The sequence below is a fragment of the Ceratina calcarata genome, unplaced genomic scaffold (assembly GCF_001652005.2).
Source record: "Ceratina calcarata isolate Rehan_Ccalc_2016 unplaced genomic scaffold, ASM165200v1 scaffold59, whole genome shotgun sequence".
Lineage (NCBI taxonomy): Eukaryota > Metazoa > Arthropoda > Insecta > Hymenoptera > Apidae > Ceratina > Ceratina calcarata.
The window spans coordinates 133,150-151,270 of record NW_017177130.1 but is presented as its reverse complement, the minus strand read 5'-3'; the positions used below and the strand labels follow the sequence as shown (position 1 = coordinate 151,270).

The window sequence follows — 18,121 nt, the reverse complement described above, 5'->3', positions numbered from 1 at the left end:
ATAGAAAACTTTAAGAATATTTGATATAATTTCAATTTCTATAAATAGGATAAATGGAAGATTAGTTTTGAATAATTTAGTAATGGTTCTCGTAACTTTGGAAATGCATAATCTTATAGAAGAAACAATAGTGTACAAAAAATGTTTCATTATTTCGCACGAATAATGAGTGAAACACGTACGAATAAAATTTCTCATAAGTCTATCTTATCGATATTTTACAATCCGATTACACTTGAAAATTTATTTTTCTCATGAGAGTCTTAAGCCTTTGTTGGAGATGAAGTCCTCTCATACTTGTTGAACATAAATCGACTGCAGAGGGATGATGAATCTTATCAAAAGACACGTCTAATGATCAGAATGAGCTGCGATTTTTGTTTTCTCTTGAAATGAAGTCGACGTCAGAAAAGAGGCTGGCATTTTTTGTGAGAAGTTGAAATTTATTCCGGAAGAGGATCGGTAGGGACGATGTTCCGGTCGGAAACGGGGAGCTCGCGCTACAGCCGTTTACTTATGAAAGCTCCTCAAATATTTGTTTACCCTTAGCTCAGAGTGAACTTAGGTGCCGGGCGCAAAATCGATCGCCGAAGGCCGGATCGAAGCCAGAGACCGGACAACTTCCACGACCGCGGATCTTCCGGCGTTCCCTGTCGAATCTATTTATTTGCGTGCCACGTCCACCGACTACATTTCGGCTCGCGTCGTTGACGTTGCCGCAGACCAACTCCGACGATTCGATGTTTTAACCGATAGTTTCTTCTACGTTTGCTTGCTTGCTTTTGGTTCTCCGTTTAATCAAATTCTATATTCGTACTGTTCCTTATACCGAATCGCTTCCGTTCACCAATATTTTACGTCGAAATTGCGAACCCGTATCCTTGTACATATATAAATCTGGCATCGAATAAGGAAATACGTAAAGATCAGCCAAACAAAATATTGCGTTGTATTAACACTAGAACTATCTGCGATTGACATATACCTACTTCGATGAGAGGGATCAAAATGACTTGTTTTTCAAATTAACAAATCATAAGAAAAGACAGCAATTTTTACGTTTCTATGAATGAAAACTGAATAATAAACTGATAATGATAATAATAATAATTTAATAACAATAATTTTCAGAATAATTACGCTTTTTAACCTAAATTCCGTGAGCGTCAAAATAACTCATCTCAGTATATATTAGGACATATACTGAGTGTCCCACAAAGGGGTTACGACGTATTTCTGCCATTGGAGGATATTTTTAACATCACCAACATTAAATCATCGTCAATAATATTTTCAACATCATTGTGACTTTACAAAATCATATTTTTATTAATTTTGTTCGAGTTATTCAAATTCAAACAGTGTAAAGTCATTTATGGGACACTCAGTACAAACGCTAAAAGACTGCATAGGAATTAATTGAATAAAGATAGAAATAAAAGAAATTTCGGATGTACGAGGAAGAGAAGAAAAAAGAGACAGCGATAGGGGCAAACGTAGAAGAGGACAATGGCGAAAATTCGGTCCGACGGGAATGAAAAATCAGATCCCCTGTCGTCGGCGAGTGAAGAAGAGAAATGGGGGACAAAGAAGAAGGTAGGATCCGTCGGTGTCCGAAACCGCGAATCAGAACGAGCGCTGGCCATGCATATGTAGATCGCGACGCATCTGCAATGCAGATTTGATCGAACCTAGCAAAAGAAAGGGAGGAAACCGCGCGATTTCAGAACTGCGAATTGTCGGCCGAACTATCCTCCCGTCTTTCTTAACTTCTCTTCCTTCCGTCCTCTCCTGACCAGCTGAGGTTTCATGCCCGTTTAACGCCACCAGTATCGCGCTTTTTCAATCTGTTCTAGCTTAACAGAACGATATTCAACCAGTTGTAAATGAAAAATATTTTAATTAAGGTTTCTTCAATAGGAAAGAGATTTACTATGAATGAATGAGATGAATTTCTGTATTCTTAATAAGGAAAGGAGATGATAAACTGTTTTCTGTATAATTTGTATAATATAAAACAGCTTTTGACTAGTAAAGAGAAATATTGCTTCGCCTATATAATTGAGGAAAATATTTATATTGACCTTCCTTCAACAGCGAAAAGGTTTACTGTAAATAAATGAGATGGATTTCAAACTTTCCATGTATTTAATAAAGAAAAAACAAGATAAACTGTTTCCTGTATAATTTCTATAATATGAAACAATTATTTATCTAGTCAAGTGAAAAATTGCTTCGCCCGTATTTGCTGAGTGTTAAAAATAACATTTATTTTTCAACTAGCACAGGTCATAGAGGAGTAGATAGGAGGACGATAAGATGGAATGTCAATGTTACTTACAAAATTAATAGGTGTTTACCAGACTACATTTTTCGTGACAAACGTTAGGAAAGTCGCGTGACTACCCTAGGCACTTTAATTATTTTTTATCGAGTTTTCATCTACTTTGTACCGCTCATGGTATGACCAGAGTACGTGAGATTTAACTTTCCTTTTTCCAAAGATGTATCCAAAAATCATATATAAAACGAAAAGTGTAAACCCATTTTTGGTTAATTTTGTGGGTAACATTGACGTCTTGTCTTATCGCACCGCTATCGAAGTCTATTCCTTAATGTTTTTTCTTGAGAAATGCAACAATCTCTATCAATCAAGGGAACGACTAGACCGGAAGTAGCCTAACCGCGAAATCGCATTGGCATCTCGGCACTTTATTCGGGCAGCTGTCTCTGTCTCTGTTCAAGGAGAACGCGAGATAGTGATAATGTACCAAGGCTCGTAGACTCAGCCGCTGGCCTACGGCCAACCCAAACTCCTGCTAAACCCTCGAGCTCGTCTCTCTTCATCGAGAGAATTCCCTGATTCCCGTTTTTCAGCCTCGTTGAAAGAAATTACAGTACTCCCGAGTCTGAACGTCTATTATACCCGTATAACTCTAATATCCAATCGCTAGTCGAATACCCTATTATCCGCCCGCGGAATCTTCTCCAACCCAAATAATTCAGATGAGACCGTTTCGCTGGCCCGTTCCAAATTGATTGATCGCGACGCGCGATACGGAGTCGATACGAAGATAATGGCACGATCGATGAGAAGAGGCAGGAAAGGAGGATGGGAAAAGGGCGGATTTAGCATCTCGAGGAGAGCAATTTACTCGGAGTAGAAAACGCACGCCGTTGCGCTTCGCGGAAAACGAGATTTTTGTGTCAAGACGGCTCGATGATCTCTTCAACTATAACGAGAACAATTGCAGGTAACTGCCGACAAGAGGGAGAAGGGAAACGCTCGACACACAAGGGTAACCCGAAGAAAAACGTATTCCCGGCTTAATGGGAGCTCTCGATCAAATTGACCGGTTTAGTGAATCATGGAATGAAAGCATCGAGGATAATCGCTGGCTCGGTTCACCGGTTCGACGATTAAAGGCACAAGACTCCGGAAGGTAAAGGCAATCGTAACCGTAATTAGCATCCGCGATAGCGGGCCGTTTCTCCTCCCGGGGCACTTTGATGCTCGCATCGACACGAACGGAATATTGAACGCAGACGCTCGAACTTATTCAAACAAGAATACCTATAGCAACAAGCTTTTGTGGTCTTTGTTATTTGTACAAAGAAATCGGCGGCGATCTCGAACGAACAGATCGACGAATAACAAATGGACTCGTGAACTTCAAACCACTCCATTTTCTCGGCTTGTTCTGATCGATTGTTCGCGTGCCTAAACACCAATGACATCCGCTAAGATAACCGTACACTGTGATATAGTCGAATTCGATTGTATTACTGAATGTCGAATGCCACGTATGTAAGATAAATGTTTCAATTTCTACTCATGTCAGCTAAGCATGATTTCGCTATCAACTGAACATAAGAAACAATTTAGACGTCGAAATTTATAATGAAAAATACTTTCGCACATGGAATGTAATATACACTCAGATGAATCAGGAGGAAAATTATTTAACGTAGCAGAATAAAGCGAACCGCCCGTGGCGCGAATAGTGACACGGCTATTTGTAGATCCGCGACTGTCGCGTGTAGACGCCAAGGAAAGTGGGCGAAAACACTTCGTGTGCCGCGTGCACAAAACGTACCCGCGAGACAGCAAGACGCGCGAGATCTGATATTCCATCATTTAGCGAGACGCGAGACAATCTCTGTTTCCAAAACTTTTCCTGTTCGCGTTTTTCCGTGGCCCGTTCGTCGAACGGTGAATCGGACCGCGACAAAGAAGTTCATTTTGCACCGGAGTCGATCGTTAATCGAATTAAAATTCAATAGAGAACGAGTTAACTGAGCAGGAAGATACCTGGGTTCACGCTTTGACTCACTGAATACACGACCATACATCGCGGGAATAATATAAGGAAAATTAAAAGAAGAATAGATTCACGTTGACTCACCCTTTGCGCCTTTCGCTTATCAGCCCGCTGGTTCTGGTGATAAATTCGGCTGAAATTACTGACGATAACAGGCACCGGTAAAGCGATCACAAGGACACCGCTAAGGGAGCATACACCCCCTACGATTTTTCCCGCGATCGTTTTCGGAACCATGTCACCGTACCTGTAACAAAAACACGATACCAATCGTTAATAATCTGTATCAATAGAGAACACTTATTTATATATCTTGCCGTATACAGTCGGTTTCATTAAAAGAATTAAACGGAAGTGCAGAGGAGTAAGGAAGCTTTAATGGACTTGAACCAAGTCTCTAGGCTCTCGAAAACTTTCGATTGGATCGAGCAACTTTTGTTCGCAACAATTTTTCACATAATGGTCGCGCGTTTCAAGTTTCACAACCGCGCCGGGGTATTGGGGTCCCCGTCTGACGATAAGCGGACTAGTTCCACTTGCGCCCCACGCTTATTGCAGACTCAAACATGGTTTACTAACTCCTACAATTGCTGTCAGTCAGGTGTTTATAAAAATACTGTATGTATAAGTATATTTATAATAGAATCATAATTATGAGTAGTTAAAATTATAAAATTGAAAATTATTTAAGCTTTGTAACAATTAACGAAATTTCCACAGAATTAATTCCACTGTCCATTTCTTCCATAGATCTGTCCTAACTTTTCATTGTTTGTCAATTTCTTTTTTAATTTAACATAATCAAATACAAAGTACAAATAAAAAAGAATTTAATTGTTATAAGTTATTACAAAATGAAACGAAACTCCATTTCGAGAATAAAGATACTACATAGTTATAATTTGAAGAAATAAATGATTCGATTCGACGTTGTAAGGAAGGATTATCCCTCGTAGAATCGATGGAGACGTCGTCGTGCATTGTGTGCAAACTGACCGAGCTTAATGTCTTACCTCCGTAGAGGTGCCACGAGCTTGTCCCGCAAACGTCAAGCAAGTCTAACACGGGTCCGACAACGCGATGTCTGATCAGCGCTGTCTCAATTCACTGAGCGAATACGAAACATCGTTTGGCCTCCTACGTTACAACAATTTGCTGCAGCATATTTTTTCTTCTACATAAACAGCATAATCATCAGACTGTAGATCTTCATACAAATATAATATTTTATATTAACAAATAAAAATATTTCATGTAACTTAGGCCCAAGTAAGACCAAAGTAAGTTTAGGCCCAATTTTTTTAAACATCCTACATATAACGCATACATGATTGTCAAAACAGGGATGCGGCGCAATTTCGACAGATGACGCGAATTAAATTTAAATTGACAACAGAAAAATAGATTCGATACTGAAACTAGATTGGCAATATCTGTTAAAACGTAAATGCAATAAAACGAATGATACTTGAAAGTTGGACGAAATCGAATACGATTATTAAATTAAAGCTGGAGATAGCAGAATATTGGTATAACGAGTAGGCAGACACAAGAGAAAAATTTTGATTGAAAAATGCTCGATGCCAGAGTAAAAATGGAACGTGCGAAGTTTATTTTAACGAGAGAACGATATACCGAAGGATCTAACGGATCTTGTCTGAGGATACAGCAAATACTTTAGCAATGTTCTGCGAGCACGATGGGGGAACGACGCAATCGGAGGAGTACTTTTGTGAAAAACGTAAACGCGAATGACTCCCGGAGTCGTATTATACGCGAGGCCATTTTCGATAGAAGATACCCGTGACCGTATCGTCCCTGCCAGCAGGTGGCCATGTTCCCAGATAACGACCCAACTCATTCATATTTCTCGAACAGGTGTGACTTGCATATCGTAAAAAAATCCAATAAACTCGCTCCCAGTTATTCGAGGGAGGCCAATCGTATCTTCAACCCTTGGACAGTTTCATAAAATTATAATATCCTTTATTATTTCCCATTTTACTTTTGTATTAATTTCAATAAAATATAATGATACATGTGTGACTTGCATATCGCGAAAAAAATCCAATAAACCCGTTTCCAATTGTTCGAGAGAGGCCAATCGTATCTTCAACCCTTCGATAATTTAATAAAATTATAAAATCCTTTATTATTTCCCATGATACTCTTTTACTTTTACATGAATTTCTATCTAATATGATGACAAGAATAAAAGACTCTATTCAAAAGGGAAAAACAGAAAGTGGAAACCACCGAGAAGGGTAAGAGGACTATAAGTATAGGTTCTCGTGGTCGTAACGTGTTTGTGCCGATGCGGCGTGGCACGGCTCGCATTAGCGGTTTCCACGTAATTACGGCTAGCCGCGCATGTAGGCCGATGCATTATTAAAAAGAGAAACGTGTGCGCTAATTGGCAACCGACGGTGCACAGCTACCATCGCTTTGCCGGTTACCAACCTAACGGAGGAGGAATTCACCAAGGAATTCATCGGCAGCCTTTGAAGCTTACCTGCCCCGATTGTGACGATCGCAAGAAGGATGGAAACTATGAATCAGCCGAACCCTTAATATATCTTTCTTCCGATCTTCCTGACAAGCAAATTGAATCAAATCCCTTTTCGCTCCAGTTCTCAAAGCGCTGGCTCTACACAGTAAATACCATCTAGACTCTAGGCTAAAAACGTGATTCCAACCGTTCATCAAACATTCAACGAACGATTTCGCTAATGCTCGTTTCGGGCTGACCGCAACGTTTTTAATTGGACGAGGCCAATAGAGGAAGCCCGAGAAAAGGTATAGGAGCATGGGAGCGGTTCGAGGAGACAGGGAGGAGGAAACGTTCAGCGAGACTCGGAAAATCCAGGATGCGGTCACGATCCAGGTCGAGCGACGTGTTCCTGCGACGTATGCCGAATTAGTCGACGGCTCGTTGCGCGACGTGCAGGCATCCGTGTCCCACGGGATAGAACGAAAGCGACGACGACGTGCGCGTCCCGGAAGGACCCTGGGAAACTGCGACATAATTCGATAAAGCTGAGAGGCCTACTAAGTCTAGCGACGATTGGCCCACCGGCGATGTTCGATATTACGCTCCTCTTACCAGAGGCCACTTTGAAAATACCAATAAACGCGACCCTGATTTCTGTTCTTTTCCCTACTTACGTACCTAACAATCATTGATTCGTTTCCCATTACATGCGTACAAGTAATTTATGAAGACCAGTACGTCTCATTGGCTCCGCAATTATTCTATACCTCGCATTTAAGAATGGAAGACCTCGCTATATTCTCCCTTAATGTTTCTATCTCGTGTACAAGTGCGGGACATCGTTAATAAACGCGCACGTGTTTGCGTAAATAATCTCGCCCCGCATTTTTGCAGTGGTTTGTCCAAAACGAATGAGGAAACAACTGGCCGCCGCTTGTTTGCGGTTTTCGTAATTGAATAAAACCGTTCGATCGGTCTGTACAAATCGATATTTCCCGGGATGAAAAGCTTCACTGCATAAAACGTTAATTAAACCGTATTCATGCTCGGGGAAAAACCTGAGTCAGGAAAAATTCTCGCAGCACTTCCATAAAGTTTCATGCATAATCTGTGTAATATTGTTTAATTACAATGATTTATTTTCTTATGAAGTCTACGAAATTTTTCGTTACATCGCGATCAATTTGTAACGGGAAATAATTCTCCTTTTCCAATGATAGGTAAACGATAATCGTCGAGCCTCGATTGGCCTATAATCGTAAAACGAGGGGGCGAACGACGCATTCGCACGCTTCCCCGGCAAATTGCTCGAAAATTAACGATCTGATAGCCGATATCTTTTCTCCCCCGGGGTTAATGAAAATTTTAAGCAAAGGCCGTTCCTTCGTGGACCGCCGCCGTGTCGCGTCTCGCTTTCACCGAGCGTAAGGAAAGAAAAGTTGAACCGACCTGATTACTTTATTCCATTTACTCTTCACTTTCTTCATCGAATCGGAGGGACGAGAATCGAGATAGAAGCAGGAGAGAAAACTACTTTTCCATGTCGACGGATCCGATCTCCTCGCTTCCGGCGTAACCGGAAGTTCGACCTCGGCCACGAACGAGTTCGCCGTTCCTAATTTCTTTTCCTTTTTCCTCTTTCTCAATATTCCTTCAAAAGTGGCAGCGTTATCGCTCCCGGGAGCGTGACGACTACGCGAATGCATAATAAAACGTAACGACATCGCGGTTACAATTCCCACAATCATCTGATCGATAGAACTGTTCTGTTCATAAAAAAAATATAACAGTTCATCGTCGAGTACTTCCTCGATTAGCGAGTAAAAAAATTGGTATGGAATTTTCATTATGAAGGAGAGACTAAATCGTTTTACGACAAGATTAATTCCGACTAAGACAATGTCCCTTCTAGATTATTCCTGGCAGTGCGCGAGAAACGGTGCCGGTTCTATCCGTGTGCCGGCGTGCATTAAAACTTATCGTGAAAATGACTTAACGAACTTTCGTAAAGACGATCGCTACGTAATTCAGTTAAAACCAGTTTCGTGTCGCGGAGCCGGCCCGAGTTTCCGACGGGTCCTCAGAAAATTCAACTCTGTACACGCTTTCCTTTTTAATTTCCCTGCGATGTGTACAATTTTTCCCTCCGTTATTCCGCTGCCGACTGAAACGTGTTCAACGTCGAAAAACGAGCGCGCACATACTCATTGTAGCAATTTGAACGTAACACAGAAAAAGGTAATAAGGGATAAAGGGAATTTCGCCAGTGTGTAATAGAGGCCAGCGGGCAGAGCATTCCGGAGCGTCTCGCAGTCACGGAATAGCTAGCATCGCGGGCAGTTCCAAGAATACGGGATGTTCGGGAACGAGAAATCGTCGCGAGTGACCATACGATTCTTTTTACGGTCACCGGAACAGCTTGAAACTTTTTTATGAGCCGAATATTCGAGCCGCGCGCGTGTACCGTGTACGTACATACATGTACGTATACGCTCGAAACGGTTCGTCAACAATGCAGTACGATCGACCCGTTTCGTTAACTTTAACGCTCGTACTTTACCGCAGTAATAATAGAAACATACCGTGGTTGCCTCGATATACATATATCTCTCGTCGACGCTCGCCGCGCCGATTCCTTCTCTCGCGTTCTGTCCCGTCGGCCCCGTTCACGGACTAAAATTAATTGGGTTGTGTCGTTCCTCCGCGCGAACGAATTTCCATCGGTCGACACACTGCGATTGATCGTTCCCTCTTGTTCGACGGTCCCATTAACTTTAAGACAAATTAACACGGCCCGCCTAGGTCGATCGACGAACGCCAGATTTGACAAAGCTCAGAGCCAAAGCGGACGGAATAAATTACCATTCAATCTGTGCGATTCACGCTAGTCACTGTAAATTCACTCATATCGCATAAATTGTCGTCAATTAGTGGGACACGTATCGTTCCCCGAGTCTCTGTTCCCTGTTTACTTCGAATCCAGTTAAATCTGTTCACACAAGTATGAAGGAATCTTCTGAAGTTATGCGTTAGAGATAAAGCACGATTCAGTCTAAATATTCCTGTTAGAGTCTGTATTTTAGTATGTTCTAAAGATTCCACGAGATCTGATCGCACGATTGAGTAAAGTAGATAATACTAGCGTTTAGTGCACTCGATATAACAATTTATGAGAATGTGTGTTTAGTATTTTCTTCTCGAGATAAAGCTCGATTCAAACTAAATATTTCTATGAGGGTGTGTATTTAGTATTCTACTCTTTAAATAAAGCACGATTCAGACTAAACATCTTTAGGAAAGTATTGAATCTTTTCTAAAGATTCCAAGACTTCTGATCACACGACAGACTAAACTAGATAGACAATGTTGGCGTTCAGTGCATTTGATATAACAATTTATGAATGTATTTAAATGTATTTTTTTTTTCGAAATAAAATGTTGGACGACAAACTAAATCGCTATTGACATAGTTTTACTCAACGACAAACACCCTAAATGTATCTGAGTAAAAATATCCTTCCTCATCTTGACCTCTGTCCCTACCTACTCTTCCTATCCCAAATATTTCCTTTCCTACTCTGTTTTGTCCATTGTACTCGGATTACTTATAACGACTTGTCATAGGGTCAACCAAAATTGTAGAATTAGATACTGTCTAATAAAGTTCCTGGAGTTTCAACTTAAGAATTATTGTATTTCATTCCAAACTTGGAGTTCATCGTCTTAAATTCATACTAAGATTCATACTAAACATCCTTATGAGAGTATTGAGTATTTTTTAAAGATTCCATTACTTCTGGTCACAGGACAAACTAAACTAGATAATGCTGGCGTTTAGTGTACTCGATATAGCAATTTCGAGCCAGCTAAGAAAACACAGTAGGCTGAGAACTATGTATCAAAATATTTTCGTATCTCGGATAACTCTGATCCCAGCTGGCAGATCCTCGACTTAGGTTTAAGTTCATCGACTTTACCTGGCTCACCGAAGTCTACATAAGACAAGAACAAAAGAAAGTATCGGTAAACAGAGATTCCATCGACGTTTCTTGTTGTTAACAAGTTACGAAATTAATAACACGGGGATCAGAGCTATCTTCAGAAAAACTCCTTTTGGCAAACTCGTGGCGATAGTAGATATTAGCATCTGCCGTAGTTAAGCCATGCGAGTTAAGCTCGCCTAAGAGTCGATCGACGCTGATGAAACGGCCACTCGTAAATAATCCTCGCTTTGGGCTCGAGCTGGTTGATAATTAATAAAAGAGAAATGACCAGACGTGCTAATAAATTTCAGCCGTCACCCTTTGTGAATCATACTTTGAAACCATCTCCAATAACCATAACCCTCCCAGGAGTGATGAAAACTGAATGCTCCTTGCATACGCTATCAATTAAATCTGCCCCTTGCAGTGAGAATAAAAAAGCGTGTTTAATAAAAGACCAGGGAAAACGATTTTTGCACTTTTTTCCGTCCATTGTTTGCAAACGTGCTAACGAGAATCGAATCTAATGGATACGAATTTATTATATTTGTAGAGCTGGCCGTGGGCGGGAAGAGCCGAAAAAAAAGGCTGGAAAAAGGAAGGCAACGGGATGCGAGGAAGAATCGATCGAGATGCAAGAGGGGCGAGCGTATTTGTTTCTCGTTGGCCGATGGTGCCGGTTAATAATGCAACCGGTCGATAAAAACGAAGTCCAGATCGTTCTTCCTCGAGCTTTATTCGCGAACAGTCGAAGCGCATCGCGCGGCGAGAAGCTCTTTCATCGACGGCAAGTGGAACAGTCGCCGCGCGATGAGACTGTCGTCAAATTAAAAGAATCTGAATGGGAGAACGCGATTTCCGGTTTCTCAGGACGCGTTTCGATTTACCACGTGTCACGGGAATCGTCGAATTCTATACCGTGGATCTGTGTTAGAAATTATTTCGAAAATAACAGATGGCAGTTGATCGAATAGTCCGTCGTGTGCACGTCGAACGATTAATTTTATTCTCACGTGAGTAAAATAATTCTTTGTACATTTGCCAGTTCGTTCATGCTATTAATAGTCCTACTCCTCCTGCCGCGACTATTTTCTCGCTATTTACGTATTTCCACGTCGCTCTTATCCACCGTGTTGCGAATAAATGAGAGAAAGAGAAGGTATCTTCCAAGGTTCATTGAAAAGGCGTTAAAACTAGTCCGAGATGCAACGGGGCTATTAAAAGACGAACGGGTTTCCAGATTTTCGCCACGATCCCTCCCCGCGTTGTACGAAAATAAAGCGCATTCTCACCTTGCGCTCGCGTATGCTCGTGCGTCAGCCTCGGCCACGGTCCTGACGCGCCGATGACAAAGTCGCGACGGGACGAAGCCGTCGTCGTCGGCGAAGCGGGACGAGCCGAAACGAGAATCAGCTTGAGACGGTGCGGGACGAAAGATCGATCAGGAGGAGATTCGAGGGAAAGCAAGGTGGACCGGGTCGCGGAGAAAACAGTGTGGGTACCGAAAATAGAGAGCGAGCGTGGCCCGTTTTCCACCGCGTGAAATATTACCCCGGTCGAATTTTCATCCACTCGCGGATCGTTTAAATGAAAGAGTAAACCGTGCATTGCTTAAAAACCGCGTGGTAACGAGATCTCAAGAATAATTCTAAGAAGAGTATTTTCCCACGTGAAAGCGGGGATCGTCTTGAGAGAACGGAGGGGAAAGGCGGAATCGTTTCGGATTAAACGAGAGTCGAAATGGACCGGGTCACGAGCGTTCAACCAAAAAGAAAGAGAGGTGGGTCGACATCTTTAATGAGGGGGTGCGCACGCCTTGCGCTCGCGATGAACCAGCCGCACGTGACTTCCCTCGATTCTTTGGATGGCGGCGTTTCATTCGCGGCACGGCGTTGCGAATCAAATTGCGGCCAACGAGGGACGCGAAATTGAGAGAACGAAACCGGTCCTCGTTCCCTCAGTTTCACCGATTAAAACGTTACGCTGCGGTGTGACAAGGTGAAAGGAATCTGACGAGGGAAAATGGACCCCTACCCCCCCTCGTCGAAGCAACGAGCGTGAGGAAATTTTAAGGATTCGAATCACGATGCGCCGCTTTTTATTTTCATATCGCCATTCGCTCCTTATACAATGAAATTGTCCGTTTTTCTTGTTTCCCAATCGCATTTCCCTTTTCTTTCCCATCCCCGGGCGAGCACGAATTTCACACAATGAAAGCGATTTTATCTTCCTTATTACGTTACCTATTACATCCGTTGTTCCGTTCTTCACTCTAAGTGTTTCCATTTAGCTTCTCTAATCTATATACAGCCTGTCTAACTAAAAGTTTCACATCCAGCCATTCTCCAAGCTACAATCAGTCCTAAAATACGTCTCAGATAAAACTTAATGTTTGAGGACGGATCTTATTACGGGACAGGCAAATAATTAAAATAAATAGGATTTTAACAATAAAGAACATAAACTACGATACGCTTCATGCTTTGAGACTTCTTTACGCTTCAAAAAATCACATTTGAGATACTTTATCCAACAAATTGAAATTGATAACGTTAAATAAAAAGAGTATATTCTCCACCGAGCAAAGATTGTATCAACTCTCATACGTCTAACTGGATTAAACACGATAACAGCGTAACAAGGAGAAACGGAAACCCCGGAAATATGAAACTCTGTTAATGAAATATCAGGTAATCCGGTTGGCTCAGAGAGCAGAATGAAAGAAAGCATCAGCGGTCGGCCGATTGGTTCACGAACGACGCGACAAAAATATAAGTCGTATAAACTCTCACCACTGCACACAGACGACATGATTTCGAAGCGATTGGGAAGCACGTTCTATAGAGCCACGATCTATTCCCTGGAAACTATTACGGTTCGCGGTCCAATTAAAAATCCGAAGCTTCCCGTATAAATCGAAGGTACAACAAAGCATCCTAGCGATCGTCGAAACCTAATTATTTCGCGGACGTATGCGTGCGCGTGTGCGTTGCCCTGTACGAAATTCCAGATATGATTACAAATTCCGAGAATTAGCAGACGAGAGGTAATCATCTCGGAAGCACGCAGGCCCGGGTTAATTCCGCAGGCAGATTAGGAATAATTGGAGACCGCCGCGCGTCACGATCATCCCCTAACGACTCCGTTTGCCGCCTGTCTCCGCCAGGGTGCAACTCGCTTGAATTACTACAAGCGGCATCGGGGCACCGACTCGGTGATTAATCGGATATTAGATCTGCCTCCCGAGAACGTAAACTTCCTCTTAGAACACTATTTCCCTCCTCACCATTCGTTTTCCAAGCGTCTTTCATTTCTGATTGATAGTCATGAATTCGACGAAAGCAAAGAAAAACTTTCGCCACCCTTATAGATTCTATAAAGGGGTTTCTATAAAGAAAGAGATCTGGGTAAATGGGTCGGGCATGTGGGAATCGTCGTAAAATTATCCAAAGGGTGAACATAAACAGGTGAATCAGTAGCGTTGTTAAAGAATGTTTACGGAGTGACGTGCACGTATGATATCGATCGAGAGGGGGGGGGGAGAGAGAGAGAGAGTAGAGGGGGAGAGCCGGTGATCCATGCAACAGCGATTTTTCCGCGGATAAAGAAGATGCGTCGATCGGTCGCGATCCACGATGGCTTTATTACACCCCTTGCACGGGACTCCTGCAATAAAGGGTGAGACCAGCGAGATTGAAGCAAGGCTGGACTTGCGAGGAACGAGCTAAAGCTCCGTGTCCGCTCGCTTGCTCGCTCTCGCCTCGCTCTTCCTTCCTCAGGCAATGGTGCAGCCTTCGCTATTTTCGTCTCGAACCTGCACGCTATTTATAAATGTCATGCATTTACAGAACCGCGTTCTCTTACTCTGTAATCTATATATACACATATATACGTATATATAATGTATATAATTTCGACCGTACAACGGGAAGCCGTGAAACGATCGCAGGTTAAATTCGTAATTACCGAACAGCCAGCAAGGTATGAAGATAAACTATTTTAGGTCTTCTTTTCCTCAGACTCAGGAAAAAAATAAATCGAGAAATAGAAAGCTTTCTTGGCAATAATATTGGAGCGTAAATTCTGATATACGTGCGTGCCAGATAGTTTAGACAGAAAGATTTTCAGTGTCGTACAAGATTTAATAGGGACTGTTTTTACGATTACAATCGAATTGAAATCGAGGATCAGGTCGAGCGTTATTTTAATTTCGAACGTGAGCGAAACCGCAATTGAATACTCTTTGCTCCTTGAAGAAGTTCCTTTGCGGTTTCTACGCCTTTGCACAGGTAGCAGCTGCTTTAACGATGGTGTAATAACCACGTTCGACGAGCCAGAATGATCGCTAAAGGGTAGGAAGGAGGTGTCGGAGGCTGCTCGGAAAGTCGACGAGTCGGTGGGGGTTGGGTTTACGCGGCTGGGAATTCAAATGGAATCGCGGAGCCTCATTCCATCCTGGCATCGATTAACCCTATTCTCACCCCTGACACCCGTTCGCCTAACACACGTCCTATCTCGCTCGTCCACGCGTATCTTGGAATTCTTCGGTCATAATTTATCATGTATCCTTCGTGATCCATAACTCGCACGTGCATTATTCGATGCGCGCTACGGTTACATAGCTACATTTTTTCATCGAAATCGAAAATAAAATATTTATATTATGAAAAGGAAAACTGAAATCTCTCAAGTTTCTATCGTTTCATTTCTTGAAATGTACATTTTTTTATAATTTTAATTAAATTTTATCGGTGAATAAGAGCTGTTAGGAAAAAAGATTTAAGATGGATTGATTGGATATGAGAGAAATTCAATTAACAAAAAGGCTCAGATATTCCTCCGATACCATATCTTTAATTAACCGTCGGGAGTGACGTTTCTGATTTACACGACCACTTCGCAGCCCTCCGAAATATTAGCTCCCCCTTGCTAATTATTATTGCTCGACAAGATTGATTGCAGATCGTCAGTGAATTCTCATCAACGTACGAAGATCGATCGACGCGTTACGCAACGAGATTCGGGCGAAGACGGCTGATTATAGTATAATCCTTAGCTTAAATTCGAATTCAACAAACTTTTACCCAGGATGAAACGAGGACGATTCCACTTGAATTCCCAACCACGCAAACCTTGCAATCGCAAATCGTTGGTTTTCCATTTTGCGAAAGCTAGTCATTATTAGACTGTCAATAAAAAGGCAGAGCTTAAATAGCAGGGAGTCTACTGATTCGATTCCGACGTAGGGCCTTGAGGTCTCCTGCTTTTACACACTTTTACTTATTCTCTATCTTAAAAACTACAGCACTGATTATGCTGCCTTTCGACGCTTCAACGAAGTACAGAGCTACGGACAGTATGGATACACCTTATGTCTTCCACCGAACTAAACCGAATATCAAAAATTTAAACTGTTTATATGACAGATCCCGGCAGTATTCATGTCAAGGTGCATTAGATAAGATAGAATTAGATGGACATCGAGCTCGAACATGCGATCGAACTTGTTAAACAGTAAAGAATACTCACGACTTTTAACGTGACAACGAACAAACGATAAAATATTGTGTACGTATTTCGAAGCTATCGAGTGGTTTCCTGGCAAAAAGATTCTGGAGCCAGTCGCGGCCCCGATAACTTGGACATCTGTTATCGATAGAAATATTCGATTCGGATCGCAACGGGCAAAACGAATGGGGCTGCCGGTTGGTTGTTCGCGTGACAAACGTGAAAAGAGCAATGTGGAACGTGACTATCTGGACGAGAGTTAAACGCGTTTTGAAATTATAACGGTGGGTACACAGAATGAAAAGTGACAACGTTTGGCTAACAACCAAGTTGGACAGATATTGTTACCGGAGCCGATTTATGAATCGGCCGGTCCTCTGTTCCTCCAGAAATCGCGGTTAATTTTCAGGGAGAAAACGCTCCTAAATTTTGTATAGCAATCGCAAATGGATCACGGGACCAGATGTGTGCAACCTTCCACAAACGAATGAATCACGCGATCGGAAAAAGAAAAATGGCAAGGATGCTTTTCCCCGCTATAAATTGAGGCTATCTGAAATCATCGTCACGACAACTGAACGAGCATTTACACGGGTGTTTAAGCGTCGCACGCGACGCAATTAACACATGAGGTCTGAGCTCGGTTTACCTGGCCGCGATACGTGGTTCAGTTTCAGTAATTAAGAGATTTCCACGAAAATTGCGATCTTCCGTGTGTTAAGTCAGTTACGCTTCTCGCGCTTCCTTCAAATTTTTCTGATTCCTCTTATACAACATGATTGATTTATTCATTTTCCTTCCGTTACAATTTATTCTTCACACTAATCTGATATTGGCACACAGTTTGTGATCAGCTGATGAACGTCGCGTATAAAATTGTAACTTTTCTATGATGTTAGTTTCATAAAACAAGATTAACTACCCGTTTATGAATAAATAAATAAAAAAATTTATTCACTTACAAATTAATGAGAATAATTTCTATTTTCAAAGAATTAGATTTATCAAGAAATTTGACATTATCGAACCCTATTAAACACTTCTTCACAAATTAATGAGAATTATATAGAGTATAAATGTATACGTGTAGGAGAAGAATTTGAGAAGTTTTCAGGAGATCCTCGAGCTTATTGGCAGTAGCATTGATTTACATTATGACTCGGCGTTACGGCGTGTCTTCTCTTTTTATCCCGCTCGCCTTTATTCGTGCTCGTGCGCCGTAAAGATGGTGAAAAGGAGAGAGGTGGACTGGCTCCCGTCCAACAGCGCGGAAAGGAAAGGAACTGGAGAAAGAAGGATTCGAAATCGATGCTCGGCCTTCGCTTTCTTACTTTCCGAACCACGTCTCGAGACGCTCGGCTTTGCAACCCTCTCTTCCCTCCCGAAAACGACGCTCCACCTTAGAAGCTCTGTTTTCTAACTCTAAACTCTAAAGTATCAACTCCCTCCAGCTCTTCCTTCGCTCCACGTTTTTCTGTTTCCTTTGTAACGCAGAGCGACCCTATCGATGCCTCTTAAGGTTGTATGAGCCGTAAGATCTCTACTAAAAGTTTAATACATGTAATAAAAAACTGTGTCCAATATTTGAAGTAATAAACTTTTAGAAAAAAATTTTATTACAGAGGAATAAAGTTTATAAAATTGCTCAACCTGTTTTCAAATATTGTGATACATAGTTTTGGCATTTTTTGACTGGACCGTATATGACTTGCAACTGTCTATATTATCTATAATTCTACATGTCCTATAATTCTTACTTTTGCAGACTTTTTATACTATATCTTAAATAATATCCTCGAAATTGACATTATTTCAAC

The 18,121-nt window shown here is 41.8% G+C and overlaps 1 protein-coding gene across 7 annotated transcripts in view; it reads right to left on the bottom strand.

Moving 5' to 3' along the window:
* Positions 1-18,121, bottom strand: part of Shal (potassium voltage-gated channel protein Shal) — a 110,154-nt gene that overhangs the window by 68,786 nt on the left and 23,247 nt on the right. For all 7 annotated transcript variants that reach the window (XM_018032781.2, XM_018032782.2, XM_018032783.2 and 4 more), the window contains exon 2: positions 4,407-4,569. In XM_018032781.2, the coding sequence (XP_017888270.1) occupies positions 4,407-4,569 (163 nt within the window). The remainder of the gene's footprint in view (positions 1-4,406; positions 4,570-18,121) is intronic.